The sequence below is a fragment of the Carassius gibelio genome, chromosome B20, assembly GCF_023724105.1.
Source record: "Carassius gibelio isolate Cgi1373 ecotype wild population from Czech Republic chromosome B20, carGib1.2-hapl.c, whole genome shotgun sequence".
NCBI classification, from domain to species: domain Eukaryota; kingdom Metazoa; phylum Chordata; class Actinopteri; order Cypriniformes; family Cyprinidae; genus Carassius; species Carassius gibelio.
The window spans coordinates 21,709,287-21,726,509 of record NC_068415.1 but is presented as its reverse complement, the minus strand read 5'-3'; the positions used below and the strand labels follow the sequence as shown (position 1 = coordinate 21,726,509).

At 39.3% G+C, this 17,223-nt stretch overlaps 1 protein-coding gene across 2 annotated transcripts; it reads right to left on the bottom strand.

The window, feature by feature from the left end:
- Window positions 1-165: 165 nt before the first annotated feature.
- LOC127984296 (rho GTPase-activating protein 20-like) lies at window positions 166-17,105 on the bottom strand. 2 transcript variants are annotated; one of them, XM_052586875.1, is made up of 14 exons: window positions 16,983-17,105; window positions 13,819-13,904; window positions 13,369-13,539; window positions 10,779-10,943; window positions 6,650-6,691; window positions 6,330-6,414; window positions 6,072-6,122; window positions 5,774-5,843; window positions 5,356-5,504; window positions 4,537-4,698; window positions 4,299-4,408; window positions 3,793-3,973; window positions 3,310-3,418; window positions 166-1,967 (listed from the first exon to the last, which is right to left on the bottom strand). In XM_052586875.1, the coding sequence occupies exons 1-14, from the start codon at window positions 17,028-17,030 to the stop codon at window positions 766-768; spliced, it is 2,631 nt and encodes an 876-aa protein (XP_052442835.1). In that variant the 5' UTR covers window positions 17,031-17,105; the 3' UTR covers window positions 166-765. The 2 variants fall into 2 exon arrangements, with proteins under 2 accessions (XP_052442835.1, XP_052442836.1); XM_052586876.1 differs by lacking the exons at window positions 10,779-10,943; window positions 13,369-13,539; window positions 13,819-13,904; window positions 16,983-17,105 and having other exon boundaries at window positions 6,330-6,410; window positions 6,650-6,818.
- Between the last annotated feature and the right edge of the window lie 118 nt (window positions 17,106-17,223).

Here is a 17,223-nt window from a genome sequence, read left to right as displayed (position 1 = left end):
TTGATGATGTTATATTAATAACACTTTTAAAAAAAATGAAATATAGTTACCAATCATTATGATTGTGAGGAAATTGTGAGGCCACCAGCTCATTATTCACTAGGAACAACATGAAAGTAATCTAAACTTCATAAGAACTTTCTGAGACTGTCAGAGATGACAACATGGCCTCTAAGATTCTTTATTGTAGTGAAATAAAGAGTAGAAATAATACAGAAATCACGTAATTCACAGCTGTACATTCTTACTACATCAAAATTCTTCAGTCACCACCAACTATTTTACTATATTATACAAATTAATTATTTTAACTGTCTATTTACATAGCTTTATACTGGCAAGAGTTTAAAAATGATTCAATATTAGCATATGACATGGCTGGAACACATTGAATTCTATGCGTCACTAGATTAAACAGCTTAATAGTTGCAGGTTATTTTAAAGCTGAAGTGTGCAATTTTCTATGTTACAATGAATTCTCCTATTATTGCTTAATGTAACTATAAGCAAGACATTTTATGGGTTGATTGATCTGAAATGTGTAAACATTGTGGCACTATATAAATATTTCTCTGCTTGGTTAATCATTCTGTTCAGCCCAACAAAGCAAAAATGGTTTAATCGATGGAGGTGGAGTGTTCGGGAAACCTGTTTGAAAACAATCATCGTTTTTTGCGGTTTCACTTGGTGATAATCACAAACAAATTACACACTTCGTCTTTAAATCTTAGCAAGAGTTCAGTATTGCAATTGAGAAAGAAACACTCACACATAAGATTCCTTTGCATAGGAGAACTCCTCAAACACAGGCTGACTACACCTGCGGGACACTTGCTCATGTCTCAACTGGGACACTGACTCAGACATGGCCCTCTGCCGGAACGGCACTGGCACTGGCTGTGGTTCTTCTAATTGAATGCTTTCTGTGAAAGTTTCTTTGTATTCTGTGGGTTCGCTAACTTTGTAATGGTCCAGCAGGCAGTCGTTCATGGACATGGGTCGAGATTTCCTCCCAAGCTCTCGGGCGTGTTGGACCGTCATGGCCCTGTACTGCGGAGGGGCCGGTTGTGCTCCGGTCTGCAGCGCCTGCTCATAGGATGGGGGGCTGCATGGCATACGACTATCCACATGTTGGAAGACCTCGATGGCTGAGAGAGGCCTTCGACGCCGAACAAGCTCATCGATGTTCTCCGTCTCATTTTGTGAGTCCTCTTGGAGAGTTTCACATGGGAAGACCACTTCCTTCTGGGAATCACCTTTCTTCAGACTGCCTCGGTTAAACGCAAAGTTTCCAAGGCTTTTGGCCCTCATTGAAAGGGATCGTCGGGTCACTTCCAGGTCTCCTTGGGCATTGCTAAGTCTAGGTTTAATCATAAAGGATGAATGCCTAGTAGACTTGCGGGGGCTTGAAGGGGATGGCTGGGGTGATGTGGTTATGGATTGCTCTGAGAGATTTGAGGAAGTGCTATCTGAGGAACAGAATGATGGACAGGAACCAGCCTTGGCTGCTGGAGAAGACACACTGATTGGCAAGTCTATGTTCAAAGTCTTGGCCATCTGCGATCTTCTGTTCTCACAGCGGTTGGGATGCAAGAAAGAATCATCCGAGTTCTGCTTCTTGAGCGGTTGGTCGTCAAAGTCTTCCTTCTCTGTCGAAAAGTTGTCGTGGCTACGGGCAAGCTCTCTTAAACCCGTCATGGGGGCAGGAGGAAAAATGGAGGGCTCAGAGCATCGTCGATTGAAGGGATTTGTGAAAGTGTCAAATATAGCTTCAGAGGAACAAGAGTGAATGTCAGAGCGTTCTAGTTTGCATAGACCTGGGCTCCCATGTGGCATCATGTTGTCCTCCTGAGACCGGCTCTCAGCTTCTACACAATCACAATCGACATCCTGATCTGTGCTGTCGTACGCCGAGTCATGCTGCTGGACATCAAAAGAGATATCAGGGGACATCAGGCAGGCTGTATCTGTAGGAAACAAATCACAGTTAACGGTCTAGGTGACAATACCCCGGCCAGCCCAACACAGCAACCTTTGCTCAACCAATGGCATGAAGTTGGATGGAAGTTGGTGTTGCTATTGGTAAATTCGAGACTTTACCCTGTTAGATGGTGTAACATGTTAATTAAATGGCCTTTAGCTGGTCCAAGGTGATCATTAGCTTGTTCAAACTGGTAAACTTCATGAATCAGCGACAAACCAGCTAATGGTTTGTCATACCAGCTAGGGTTAGGGCGATAGACATGCCATCGTCCATCGCCAATGGCTGCTGCCAGCATCGTGATCCACTCCCCACCCCCTTTTTGAATGCACAATCACTTTTTAGTTTCACTATCACTTTTGAGATTTGCAATCGCACGTACTCTGTTTATACTATGGAGAGGCAGTGACATTGCTTCCCACAATTTTTACAAGATTATATGTTTGTTAGTGGTTCTAAGGGTCTGCAAATCATTTGCCATCTTCCTCAGTCATCTTTCCTTCACCGTGTCTACAATGGACAAGACAGTCGTATGGTGCCATGCTTCATCAGATGTCAGCGCGTCATAAACCGAACGCGGCAGCAGTTTACTGTCAGGGATTTGTGGCATCATGCCACGCCACATCCAGTGTAGACAGCATCACTGATTATACAGAGTTCTATTGACTGATCTATATGTAATGAATCTCTATTATAGATCAGTGGTTCTATAGTATTTTGTCACGTTGCATCTTGTGTAGACGCGGTATTAGGAATGTTATTTGTTTTCCCTTATAAGGATTCATGCTTCAGGCAACCCCAACCAATGTCATCGTACATCACAATGTTTCACTGTAGACCTCGTCCGATGCCAAATTTGTAGACATCGCCCAACCCTAATACCAGCTCTAGGTGGTCAAGCTTTTCGGAACAAAGTAGCTGTTAAACTAACTTCTGCTAAGCTTGCAATAGCTAAAGGCCAGACCAATTAGACCAACTGTCATTTTCCAAAACAGAGATAACAGCTTAAACTGGACTTCCTAGTGACTTTCAGTGACTGGGATAATGCAATTCAATTTGGCCACACTAGGGGTGCAGAAACATCTGCTTTAAGGCCATTTTTGTCCATGCAAAAGTATTATCGTCAGACATCCTGTTAAGATTTGAGATTGCGGTCAACCTCAAAATCATAAATGGAGCTCTTGATTGGGAAGATGTTAAGGAAACATATTGGGAAGTAAAATGGTCTCAGAAAGGGCTCATAAATGGTACATATATGTTAATGTAAATTTGAGAATGAAATTTTGTTTCTTTTTTTTTTTATATAGTTATAAATGTTAGTTATTTACCTGATTTTTCTATGGACTCCTGATCTTCTAAATCCCCAAAGAGCTTCAGGATAGCATTTCCAAATACCTCACAGCAGTTTTCAATTAGGAACTGGACGAGATTTGTGGCCTTAATAAAAACACAATAGAATAACATTAATGTCTATTTCATATACTGTAATGTATTGAGTTTTATATGCAACCCAGTGTCACAGTACTTTTGGTGTTGTGGTTTCTATGCATCTAAAACCACATCGTGCATATGAAAGTGTGTCTTAAATCGACTGATTAGTCAAAACAAGACTGCAGAGGTGTCTCAAAAAAAAAAAAAACACACATTACTGAGACTTCTGACATACAGTCTTGCTCAGACAATGATCCACACTAAGTTTAGTGCTATAGGCTCATGTTGCCAGAACCAAAGCAGACAAAGCAAAAAAATAATTTCATGACATAACAGATTGTCATTTCAAAGTTTCTTATAAAAAGGTCTAAGTGGCTGACCTTTGCTACATCATCCCTGTCTAGTGGCTGGCTGTCACGATGCAGCAATGTTGGAGCAATGCACACTGCCAGGTTCTTAGCATCCATTTTGTTGGTTTCTGAATGTTGACTGATGTGGTAAAACAGGCAGAGCAGGTGCTGCAAGAGGAGACTGTTTGCTTTGGGCAACTTCTCTGCCATTCTGAGAGTGGAGAACAAAGGGAAAACAGTTAGGTCCTTTTTCTATTAACCGCTCCTTCCATTTATTATTTAATTTCTTTGATGAGCGAGGAAGAACAAAAACAGAACTGTCCTTCTGACATTTAGTGGTCAGACTTCAGCTTCTAATTTCCCTATTTTCAAATCTCTGAAGACTACATAGAAAGTCCACAGAAAAGCCCCATATTTACCACCATGCATTGCCAGGGACTTTTTAATAGCTCCCACATTTGCTGCATGTTTCTCTCTCCCATTCACTCTTAATCTACAGTGAGTTTAATGTTAGGTCACAAGATTGTACTACGCACCTTCTCAGCTCTCTCTGAGCATCCTCTGTCCTTTCTCTCTCTAGAGCACTGACCCAGCTTTCATAGTGCTCAAACACCAGCAGGCCTCCAGGGAGCTCCTTCAGAAAAATCTATCAGAACACAAAAATAAAGAAATGATTCATTGTTTCACAGACACGTCAGAACGGAAAAAGGGGTGTTGACATGAGACATATACAGGAAAAAGCTAAGCCTACTGTAAACATAGAGTATTATTCACCTTCAACAATCCAACCAGGAGCGTCACAGGCAGGGCTTCCATGTCCACCTGGGCTCCAGAGTTCAGCTGGTCTTTGAGAGCATTCAGGTTTTTGCTGTTGCACGAGACTCTGAAGACACCCTCAGTAAATGGACCCTTCCTGAACAGCAACTGGAGTATTTCCTGTTGGGGGACCAAAAACATGAGAAGTTTGAGGAATAGGAATCTTCCACCGAATTCCCGGTCGGGAAAGTCCTGGTTTATTTCTTAAATACACATTCCTGGTCCTGCGCAGGATTCATCAGTGTATGTTATAACCAAAGAAAAAGAAAAAAATGCATGTCCTCATAATCTTTCATCAAAATGACTCAATACATGTCTGAAATGATTTTCCTTTTCGAATGGCATCAAGGCAGCTTCACTTTTTTGGCATGCCATTGGTTTCCAAGCTCTGTTTGGCAAGGATTTTAATTGAATCTACAAAAACTACTTTAGATGCGGTAGTTTTGGCCATGTTTTTGTCTTTAAACAAAATTATCTTAAACACTTCTGATTGAGTTCTGGGTAAGTTTAGCTAGAAACTTCAAGATGCCTATAAATAGAATCATTACATGTGCTAGTGTACTGATTGGATCGGTCATGCAGATTTTTTTTGTAGACAGATTCTTGTTCTTGAACAATATATATATATATATATATATATATATATATATATATATATATATATATATATATATATATATATATCTGTGTGTGTGTGTGTGTGTGTGTGTGTGTGTGTGTCGTCTTCATCAAATCATGAAGTAAACAATAATACATCTATACAATGCACTGACGTACAGTAATTGGTTTTGGAAGTGTGGTGTCATCTTGCAGTTGTCTTCCAAACAGCAAGCTCTTAGCACTGGACTCAGGATGAGCAGGTACACTCGGGCTGGTGGAGCTTCTCTTCAGCTTGAAGAAAAAGTGCCTTTTGCCTCCATTCTCTCCTGAGGCCAAACAAGTTAATTATTAGTAATACTTCAAACGATTGAAATTGTTGACAAATAAAGACTGTTTACAATTAACGTTAAGATTTATTACTAGAGTGAAGCAGTGATGGTCAACTTAGTCTTCAGAGCTTAGTTTTTCACACCTTTGTTTTCTTGCACTATGTTTTTTTTTTTTCACTCCCACTTAGTTTCACTGTTTTTTTTTCTGGCGGGCACGCAACCCAACATGTGATTTCGGACAGCCATTTTGACTAGTTTAAACTCACCAATAGGCTGCTGTGCGTGTGCCTCTTGATTATGAAACTGCTTCGAGAGGGTGGAGATTTTGCCATTGCCCTGGGAACAGGCACATGTTTGTCATGAGGACGTGAAGTAGTAGTAGGGTGTGACTTCAAATTACACACATGGCGCACTGTCAAAACTATGGAAGACTTTCTCATTCATTTTAGCATCCTTAGTTTTGTTGCTGCAGCCATTTTTACATGCCATTGGAAGTAATTTGTTGTTTGTACAGAGTGTAAATCTAATATGAACTGATGAAAATGAAAACTATTGAGTGCTCACATCAAAAGGCAATTCTGCAGAGTCCATCCCAACTCCACTTAGAGTTTTATTCTGCAAGACAGAGAAAGACAGAAGACTAATGTCAGTTCAGTTTTTTGTAATGTAAGACCCAAACTATATTTCCATACACAGACCAGGGCAGAGGACTTACGTAATCTGAGATAAAAGCCACAGAAGAAAAATATCCCATTCCAAGCATTTATGCGTTCTGACTTTTGGAAAGCTGATCACTAAAGTTAACGAATCAGAATCGCGTACCGTGGTATTGCCATTCAGCACCTTCATGAGGATGCTAGGCGGAGGAGAAGTGCTGCCTGCTCTCGATCTCGCCTCTGCAGTCTTTCTGTCATGACATTTGAAATTGCAACCTTTTTTGTTATTCGACAGATATATAGTGACTTACATCAGAACATTTCACAAAAACTCAGCCAGCAAGCATATGTAATTAACTAAAAAAAATAGCATTTTCATTTTGGTCTAAGTCTAAATCATCTTGTAACAGTTGTATTTTAAGCTGAGCAATTTAAGAATAGAATGATTATTATGCTCCACTTATGCATTTATAAATGACACCTCACCTGTGTAGAGTATCCAGCCAGTGGTCCTTCAGCTCAGGCAAACTGCAAGTGAGAGAGCAGCATGGCGTGAGTTAGTAATCCACGGAGAGTGCAGTGCGCGTGAAGATGTTGTGAATATGAAGAGGCCACACTCTCTCGACCTTTTTACAACAAAAAGGGCAGGAAAGTCTCAGTGAGTCATGAGGGCAGGAAGCAGCATCACAGCTACAGATACCACTTCCTCATTTGAGAGTGTGGCTTGGGCGACAAGCGGAAAGTTTGGTACAAGGTAGGTTAGGCCTAATAAGACGCATAGGATGGGGCGACTGTGAAATGTGTGTAAACCTTTGAATTCCTTCGTTTCTGCAGAAAATATTTTTTATGTACTGAATTTCTCACCATTTGTTTCATACTTTCACATTCGGTAGAGTTATCTACTGAGCATTTGTGTTGTGAAATAACAAAACTTATTGCTGTTGAAGAGCCTAGCAGTTTCCATAGACACCAGTGTGATTTCCCAGAACAATTATTTTAGTGATATCTGACAGGTGCGCAAACGGAATGTAAGGTTTTCAGACACTTAATTGCATGTCATTTGCAGAAAAATAATGTTTTATAGTTCATTAAATGCAATAAGCTGAAGTTAACCTTTTTGCTTTCTTGAACTTCTGAGTTGTACTCAAAAACATCTTTATATGGAAGTTAATAATTACTTTTGAAATATGTAACTTTAAATCATGAACACATCATATTAAGGGTCCTTTTTAAAAATCACAACAAATTACTATTAAAACATAATAATTCAAAATATACTTCAAAGTAAAACTCAGTAATTTGACATTAAAATATTTAAAAAATTAAAAGCGTGATAAGAAATACCCCGAAAAAGTGATAAGTGTACATCATTTTGGTAGACTTAAGGGGCCCTATTTTAACGATCTAAACACAAAGTGTAAAGTGCATGGCTCAGATGCACCCAGGGCATGTCCAAATCCACTTTTGCTATTTTAACAACAGAAAAACGGTCCGTGCGCCAGGGCACATTTTTGGAATGGGTTGTCCCTATTCTCTTAAAAAGTAATGGGCGTGACGTTCAATAAACCAGTCAGAGCAAAGTCAACGTGCACTGTGGACCCGCCCAGATGCGCACTTTCTACCAACGCGCTCTTTAAATAACAAAAAAATATTGCGCCATTGAATTTAGACTTTAGACCAGGTTTGAGTTGGTCTATGGCGCGGTCTATGGCCACACAAATGGGTGCAAATGCATTTGCTAATTAAACGACGTGGCGCTGGACGGGAAAATACGAACGGTGCCGGACTGAAACTAGCAAACACACTTGCACTGCGCCTTGCGTTGCATTGCGCCGGGTGTATGATAGGGCCCAAGTGGTCTTTTATTTCACTACGATTATATTATCTGGAAGTAATTTTTTTTTAAATATGCTTTTAAGATATTGTCACATGGTAAGTGTAGCTACACATACAACAGGAAGAAGAAAATTAAAATGCTTTAATAAACAGTACTGTACAAAAACACAAAAGTAGCGATGAGACTGAACCAAAGATGAGGGAAACAGAGGGCTCTATATAAACAGTGTAATAACAAATATTCTAGCTCCAGCAATGATGGGGACCATGGAGACCCAGGTGAAGCTAAGCAGACACAGAGCCTGGGTCCATGAAGAGGATTTGGAGGGCCAATGTGGAGCAGCAGGCTCTGGTGACCAAGGTAAAGACGTGACTCCAGAAGAACATGGTGGAGCCAGAGCAAATTAGGATGAAGGTGGACCCAGACAGAAGGGGGAGCCTGACAGAGCCAGAGAGATGGAGGGATGAGGTAAAGCCGGAAGAGTGTAATCCTAAGGTGGTGGAGGTTGACAACTGATGGGGGTGAAACGAGAGGTACGAGGAAGCCCTGTGGAGCCTGGGGCGTGACAGACCACAGTATAGACCAGGGAGCTAGGAATCAAGGCAGAGCTGAGGGTCGAAGAGCTGAGGTGGAGTCAGGGATCGAGTAGCTAGAGAAAGAAACCGGGTCCTCATGTCTACACGGAGCTGGTGACTGGAAGACCTGATGCAAACCCACATGGGTTATGGCAGGCTGAGGGTGAGCTGAGAGGATGACAGGTGGCAGCAGAAACAGGACTGAGTGCTTGGCTGGCATAGAAGGTGGAGGTAGTTGGATGCTTGCCCAAAGTGGTCCCTGAGGGACGATGAAGAGCAGGTAGGGTAACAGGCCATAGTAGACATGATGGGATTAGAAGGACTAGACAGCGTAGGTGGGATAGGGAGGATTGGCGGGAGTTTGAGGGATATAGGAGGGTCAGGGCCGGAGGGACAAATAGAAAACACAGATTATTTTCCACCATATGGAACCAGCGGAGAAACCAAAGATTTGGGGCTGGACACAACCAGCAGGAAGACAGGAGATTTGAGGTAGGAAGGAAAAAGGGAAGACTGAAGGCAAGGGCTGGTTGGAGCAAGCAAAGAAGATAGCCAGACAGAACAAGGAGGAAGAGAGGATTTAATCATTCCAACAGATCTCCAGAAGCCAGCGACAACTCATCCTCATAGGTATGAATGTGGGCGGAGCTTTCCTCCATGCCTTCATACTCCACTAATTTTCCCACAGGCATGATCAGTGTAGCCGGCTCCCACACCTGGTCAGACCTCACGTTGGGCTTGGGCTCTGTGGTGTTGTATAGATCAGTCTCATTAAATGTGACCAGCTCTGGCATCGTGTCTGCGGTGGGCTCAGGCTTCCGATCTGTGTTGCGTGGGGATGATAGCAGGCTGGGCTCTGGGCCACGCTGTGAAAAGTCTGCGTGGTGAGGCTGGATGCTGATGAAATCCTCGACATCCACTTCGCTGACCATGAATGCATATCCTTTCATCAACAGGGCAAAGCTGATGTAGCTCTTTAAAGTCCCGCACAGATCTCCCCGGGGCATGACGAAGCAAATGTCGTCTTCTAGCCTGTAACAAAATCCCTCCATCAAACAGACCTCATTGCGGCAGCCAAGGTGGCAGGTGTCCAGAAACTCCTCAGTGTAGTCCTCCAATCATCAGCCATTCTGGAAAAATGACACCACCACCGCATCTCCCTGAAGTCCCAAACTGGGTGGTGGAGCGTTGATGGCAGCGATGGAGCATCTATTTTTAATATTAGATATGGTTCGGTCTTCTGACACGCGGTGAAGTGTAGCCACACAGACGACATGAAGAATAAATTACTGTACACGAACACCAAAGCAGCGACGAGAGAGAACCAAGGATGAGGTAAACAGAGGGCTGTATACACAGGGGGTAATCTACAAAAAGTTAAGACATTAGAGACAGGAACTCAAGAAGAACTAGGTCACAAGATTAAAACAGAACTGAACTGTGACACATATGAAGTACACAACGAGTGTGTATTCAATGTAACTAGTGCCAAGCACCCTTAAGTAGATTAAAAGGTTCTTCTTTCTCTTTGGTCTCATTGCCTTGATTCCTATTAAGTATTGCGGCATTGTTGGAAAGTCTCTGTTGGTTTTTAAATCATGTGACCGAATACACAGCTGAACTTCACTATTCCTGTTAAAATATCTGCCATTTAAACGCTGGTGGACGATCATCACGAACTTCCCTTTAATGGCTTCTCCCTTAAACCACATATTGATGCTGTGCCAAACCCGTGTGAATGATCTGCTATTTCTGATTTCATAGTTTATTACATTAATGGGTTCCACTAGTTCAAGTCAGCCAAACTTTGTGTTACAATTTGCTCTTCAGGGTTGCAACCAACTACCAACACCTGTGAAAACACCTACATGCAACACTTTCAAAAGAGGCTACGAAGAACACCTACTCACTATCTCGCAATGACTACACAAAGACCTCATACACCTGCTCTAATTGCCCTGTGCTTTGCCGTCATATGCTAACAGTAGCATCCTGGCTACATACGTCTTTGGCAAGCAACCTAGTTTCAGTGACAGCAGCATGCCCACAGACTACCCACATGCTCTTCTGTTTGTTGCATGATCGTGTGAACACACTCATGAGTGTTCAGTAATACGTCTGGAGATCTATTGACTTGCAAAGCTTAGTTCCAAACTTGCACTGTTTTTCAAAAAATTTAAAATGAAAACAAATTGATCCTCACCAGAACGAGGCCAAGCTAAGATAAACAGACCAAGCCAATACGATAGATGTTCTTAGATCAACATCTGTATCTTCGTCCTCTGCCTCGTCGTCACCATTTTCAAAGCCGCACACCCACAGGTCCTTCAGATCAATCCTGTGTTTCAGTCTGTAACTTGCATTTGACCTGTAAACACAAAAACGTTTTGCAATATGGTGATGATCTCCAGGCACATGCATATTAAATTTGGCATAGGTCATAGTCGTCTGATAGTTCACTTGAAAATGTTATTCGCCTTCAATTTTTTCCAAATCCCTTTTTATTCATATATAAATCACAAATTAATAAAACCTGACAGATTTCTATTTCTCTATTGAAAGTCCATGCCTCCAGTAAAATTAGTTTGATGCTTTCATCAAAGACATTATAAAATGACATCCATATGAACTGACCGATTTATTCCAAGTATTCTGAAGAGGCACAATCGCTATAATTTACAGGTTTAATTTTCGGGCTCATTTCACATAAATATTTATCAGTCAAACATGGGAAACTTGCTTATGGTGTGAGAACAATCCTCATTGAACGTATCTGAATTGAAGCAGTCACTACAGTATGTGACAACTTTGCACATCTCAAAACAAATCTATTCTCTAAACATGATGAGAGACATGTTATTGCTTATTCATAGTCATCCTGAAATCTGCCTTTGTGACCTTGACCCAAACAACGTAGTAACCTAAAAAACTGTTGATTTAATCACATTCAAAGCAAAACTGAAACCTTTGAAACCATCACATCTTTTGAGACAGAGGTGAAAAAAAGTGTGCTTGGCATCATTTTCCATATGATTAAATCAGGATATAAACTCTGTGAGTTCACTTCATAACTGTAAAGTTGTGTAGTTGTTTTTGTTGTCATTTATTTAGTGCTGTGGGAGAAGATACAATCAAAATGGCCTTTTTCCTCATTGGGGACCTTTAGCTCTGATGTAACTTAAACATCATGATCACCATCACCAGAAGATTAGACTTAGTTTGATGGTATAAAACTACATACAGTGTTTATTTTATACTTATTTCTATGTATAACCGCTGCTTAAAAGTAAATAATGAATGAAACGAATGCAACTCCAGCATTACTTTAAATGCCACATTTAGAAAAAGGAGGAAGTGCTTGATTTCCCCATTTCAATGACACATTCATTTCATTAGGTTGGCTAAGAGACACTTTCCAAAAACTGAAACTGAAAATAAATTAATATATTATCACACAAATTTACAAGAAACCAAAGTCGCTCAGCCGTTTGTGCATTCCTTGTGTTATGATTTAAGACTTTTTATTAGTTGTTTTTGTGCCTTCAGCATGGGAGTTTACACGGGTGGTGACTCGCAGGCGAACCATCCAAGCATCAATTCTGTACTTTTTCACATTAAGGTTAAACAGCCGATACAGAAGACGGTTATCTTTAAAAGTCTTAACCCTACATTTTAATCCAACACTTCTGCCTTTTACTGTTTTACCCCCGGTGACGTGTTACATTTATTTACCAAATGAAAATACTCTTGATGTAAAAACAGTTTTTACAGGGATAGTTCACTTTAAAATTAGCATTCTGTAGCACCAGAAGAACTATGTGTGCAAGACAGATATAATCAAACCTGCTGTGTAGGAATGAATCATAAATAAAGGTCACTGAGTTTACATATGAAAATAAAACAAGAGCGTGCCAGCGCCATGTGTCTGAGATCGTTCACATTGCAGCTTTCTGTTCCTTTTTAAAAATAAATTTAGGAATCAAATTTGACCTCAAAATATCCAGTATTTAAGATTTAATTTCTCAAACAACATGGGACAACATTTGGCTGAGATACAACTATTTGAATATCTGATATCAGAGGTTGCAAAAAAATCTAAATATTGAGGAAATATTGCTTTTAAAGTTGTGCAAATGAAGTTTTTAGCAATGCATATTACTAATCAAAAATTACGTTTTGATTTACGGTAGGAAATTTACTAAATATAAAGATATAACAATAAAGAATCCTGATGTATTTGTGAATTTGTTTATTAATGAGTCATACTATATCATAAAAACTTGTCTATTTAATGGTATGGTTACATTTAAGAGTGGGTTGGGGGTAATTATCTGTAAATAATTGCAGAAATTAATAATAAGAAATTGTATTTAAATAGCACATTTAAACACCAAATTGCTGACCAGTGAAAACACAAGTCCCATAGCATAAAGATGAAATAAATATTAAATAATAAAGTAATAAGACCTAAAGCTTTCAGCCTATTTAAAAAAATAAATAAATAAACATAATAGAAGGTACATGATTTGCATATGTTGTTTCGCTTGCATTGCATTTAATGATTAATTTAAGGTTGAATAAAGAAATCAAAAGATATAGAATGAAAATAAAGTGATGAATTTAGCCTCAACTAGACTATGGGGGAATCCCATTAAAAATCTTTGTTTGCTAGGTGATTCCCAAATCATATAAGAAATGAAAGCAGCTCTAAATATAACCGGACGGTTTATGGACACTTTCAGTTTGTAAAAGTATTTTTATGCATGCATATGAGCAGAGTTCAGGATTCTCACTTGAGCTTGGCGATGACTAGGGCGTCACTGAGGAGGAAGAGGTGTCTATCTCTGGTCTTTAGTCCTTCGGTCAGCTGAGCACATTCATCCAGGATCAGCTCCGAGTGCTCACTGGTCAATCCCAGCACGAAGGGACACTGATCCACCGCCACCAGACACTGCGCTTCTTCCCTGAAGACCAGAAAACTTCTCACTATAAACCACCAACTCGACAAGGACAGATCAATGAAAAATAATACAATTGGGAAAATCCAATAATGCGTGGTTACTTTGGCTTAAAAGCACTTTGAAAAAAAAAAATCAATGAACAATAGCACTTGGAATATCTGAAAGAGGAGCATGAGTTATTGTTTGTACGTGTCACACACGTTAATTTCATGGTGTGTTTGTACTGAAAGATCATTAGATTTCACAAAAGAACAACACTAGATTTTATTTGATAAAACATACCTTATTGGACTCCAAGTCATCCCTAAAGCTTTGCCCAGCAGCAGGTTTGGTGCAGAACGTCTCCTCTGAGCCAGACCCCGCAGGTGCTGTATAGAAATAAAAAATCTTGGTAGCACTTTATTTTACAGTCCTGTTCCTCATGTACATACTATGTACTTATTATAGTAATTCCAATAACTATGTAATAACTAGGTACTAACCCTGAACCTACCCCTAACCCTAACCCTACCCCATGTAGTTACCTTGTGTTACCAGAACTTTCTTAGATAAATACACTGTAAGTACACTATAAGTACATGGAAGTACACATACTGTAAAATAAAGTGCAACCAAAATCTTTCTTCGTGAATATCTGAAAAAAAAATGCTTTTACGCATTAACACAAGCGTTTCATTTCCCCGGATCATCTTCCCAGTGGTACTGAATTGTACACTGAAACCTACTGGTGTAAAGAATGAAGTTTGTTTATTAACTTCTGCCATGCACGGCTGTTTGTTTTGTTATTTTTTTTTTTATTGTGTAGGTTTTTCTTTCTCTCTCTGCCATGGCTGTGTTTTGGTGGAAGTGGCTCACGGTGTGATCATCGTGTTTTTACGCTCTGCGCTTGATGTCCTGGCATTCATCCTGATTTGTGCCATTGGAGATGTGGGTCACTGTGGTTTTTTATTTCAGCATTACAGCTGCCACTGCCTGTTTGGATATTATGTTTATGCTTTGGCAAAATAGTACAAATAAGTCTTTACACGCTATAAGGATGAACGAAAAAAAGACCAGGCTCCAAATGCAAGATAAAACAACGGGTTTCCTGAAGAAAAGCCAATTTTTGCAATTTTATTTCACTATTTATTTCACTCTTTTAAAGGCACAGTAAGATTCCTCTTGGGTCATTGACTCCTAATATCATGTGATTGTACATCATTTTAATCATAATTTACATAATGCCATTTTTTGGATGACTGCTTATAAGGCACAGACATACAACATCAGAATGTATTCACTAAAATGCTATGGCTTCTGTAAAGCATGCATAAATGAGTGTATGATCTGCCAAAGCTACCAGAATCCTGTCTTTTTTTTTTCCATAACAGCTCTTAAAACTAAATTAGGTAACTTATGACAGCAAATGGCCAGCTCCAGTTCCCATTTCCATAGTAACTAAGACCGGTAGAAGTAAACACACTGACCTTTAAGAGATGTGCATGTTAAAGTCTTTGAATATTCTGCAATCATCTTCTCAGTCATTACACAACTGCTTGTTTTGTGCACCTCCTGTTGGTTAAGGAATGAATGAGCTCTAGTGTAGAAAGCAGGCCTAGATTCTGATCTTTTAAGTGTGGGTCTCATTGTTTCTTTTCAAATAAATTCGTTTTTGTAAACCTCTGAACATCTAAAATGAAACGGAACATTCGGTTCCCTTATTAGGACCAGAGTTGGCGCAGACTGAACACAGTTTTACACTCTTTGTTTGTAAAAGTTCATTAATCTGAGCAAGGGTCATTTACACTTTGTGAAAAATCAAACCTCCTCTTTCACCTTCTTTTCTTTTTCCATCACAAAACTCGTGACTGATGTTCACCGATTTGGCTTCTTAATTGACAGTCCAGCTAAATTCGAACACACAGTGACCTCAAAGCATCTGGTCCCCTAGGTCACATAAAAAAATAAAAAAAAAATGCCTGAATGGCATTGGATGAGATACAAAATGCTAACAAATGAGTCTGCAGGTGTTCTTAGAAAGTTGTTTTGGAGCCATATTGCACACAGAAAAATGCTAATAAATTTCACCCTTTGAGGGAGTCAGTGTTATATTTTTAATAAACTAGTAGTTATGAAATACAAAGAGCACGTTCAAGAGGTTTCTAAAGCAAGCATGTTGGATAATGAAGATGCATTTCTAAAGTGATTGCATAGATAATTAATTATGCTTTCATATATGTGAACAATGAAGCATTCCCTTTAGTTTAATATTCAAGTATCATCAGGGTTTTAGAAACTTGACATGAGTCCCCCTATAGAGGGACTAAACACTATTTAAGCACAGCATGCATCAATTATTTAGGATATATTAATGCAACATGGCATAATTACAGAGCCTTCCTGGAACCTTTTTACGCACTATTGCATTCTGGGGCAATTATGGGACCCCAAACAATGATCACTTGTTCACGCAGCCAGTGAAAAACAAGACCGTGTCATTTGTATAGCATGGAGCCAATTTATCAGTCTGTCTGAGATTGGCAATGAACTCTGGCTGCAAAAAGGAGAAATAGGCACTTTATTCATAGCCAAGTCAATTCTATGCCATCAGATTTCTCTGTTAATATCCCACTTTATTACCGTAGGTAACATAGAAGTCACCTTTTTATTCATTTATTTAGTTGTTTAAAAGCTAAACTTTCAAATTAAACAATCATCCAATATCCAATCACATATATATTTATATGATTTGACTTTCTAATACAGCCATATGGTGACTGAACTTTCTGTCTGGCCAATAAGTACAAAATATCTAAATTACTAAAGGAATAAATAAATAAATATTTTAAAAGTTAAATCTTTGTATTGTACCACTTCCTGTTACAATCATGCAAAGGTAACAACATTTATTAGCATGCTATTAAGTTTTAAAATAAAATCTTTTAAAATTGTTATTTAAAAGGTTGCCAGATATTAATACAAATTAAAACATTGCCTGCAACTAGCATAAACGTCATGCATAAAGCATGCCACAAACATCTAATTGTGCTATAATAGTTCTTATTAAAATTTGTATAACTAACATAATAAAATATGGTTACGCTTTATTTTAAGGTGTCCTTACAGTGTACATTTAAGTACCAAGTAATATTAAATGTATTTAATATGATGTTTGGCTTAGGGTTACTTGCATGTAATTGTGCATCATTTATTGTTATTATAATAGTAAGTACATATGGCATATTCCATGTAGCATGTAACAAAGTCACCTTAAAATAAAGGGTTACCAAAAGATTCTGTAATTTGTATTTTTGTGTAATATTCTATCTATATAATTCTGGATGTGAAACTTGAGACAGAGAAGCTGTAGTCTCTGATTAGTTTCTTTCTGATATAGTCCTACATATATATATTAAAATAAACTTTGTAGCTTTAAAAGCAACGCAAGAGATTGGGTATCTACTCACTGGCTGTAAGGGGGCAGTGGTGCCATCATAACTTCCTCTCCTCCTCATCCTGAGCACTCTTTCAACAGCGCAGCCCACGTCCAGAGTCTCACACTGTTTTTCCTGAAGGTCCTGTTTGGGAACAGTTTCCGCACCCTGCTTGCGATCTAGTTTAAAATGAACACTGGGTTCTCTTGACTGGCATCTTCAGCAGGAACTAATGAGCCTGAGAACAATGGAGGACCAGGGAGGACGAATGGGA

Coding starts and splice junctions, on each gene's coding strand:
- LOC127984296 (XM_052586875.1), bottom strand. CDS start 17,030: ATGAGGAGGAGAGGAAGTTATGATGGCACCACTGCCCCCTTACAGCCA. Junction 6,692..10,778: donor CTTAGCTTGGCCTCGTTCTG/GTGAGGATCAAT, acceptor TCTCACTTGCAG/TTTGCCTGAGCTGAAGGACC. Junction 5,505..5,773: donor ACACGCACAGCAGCCTATTG/GTGAGTTTAAAC, acceptor GTTTGGCCTCAG/GAGAGAATGGAGGCAAAAGG.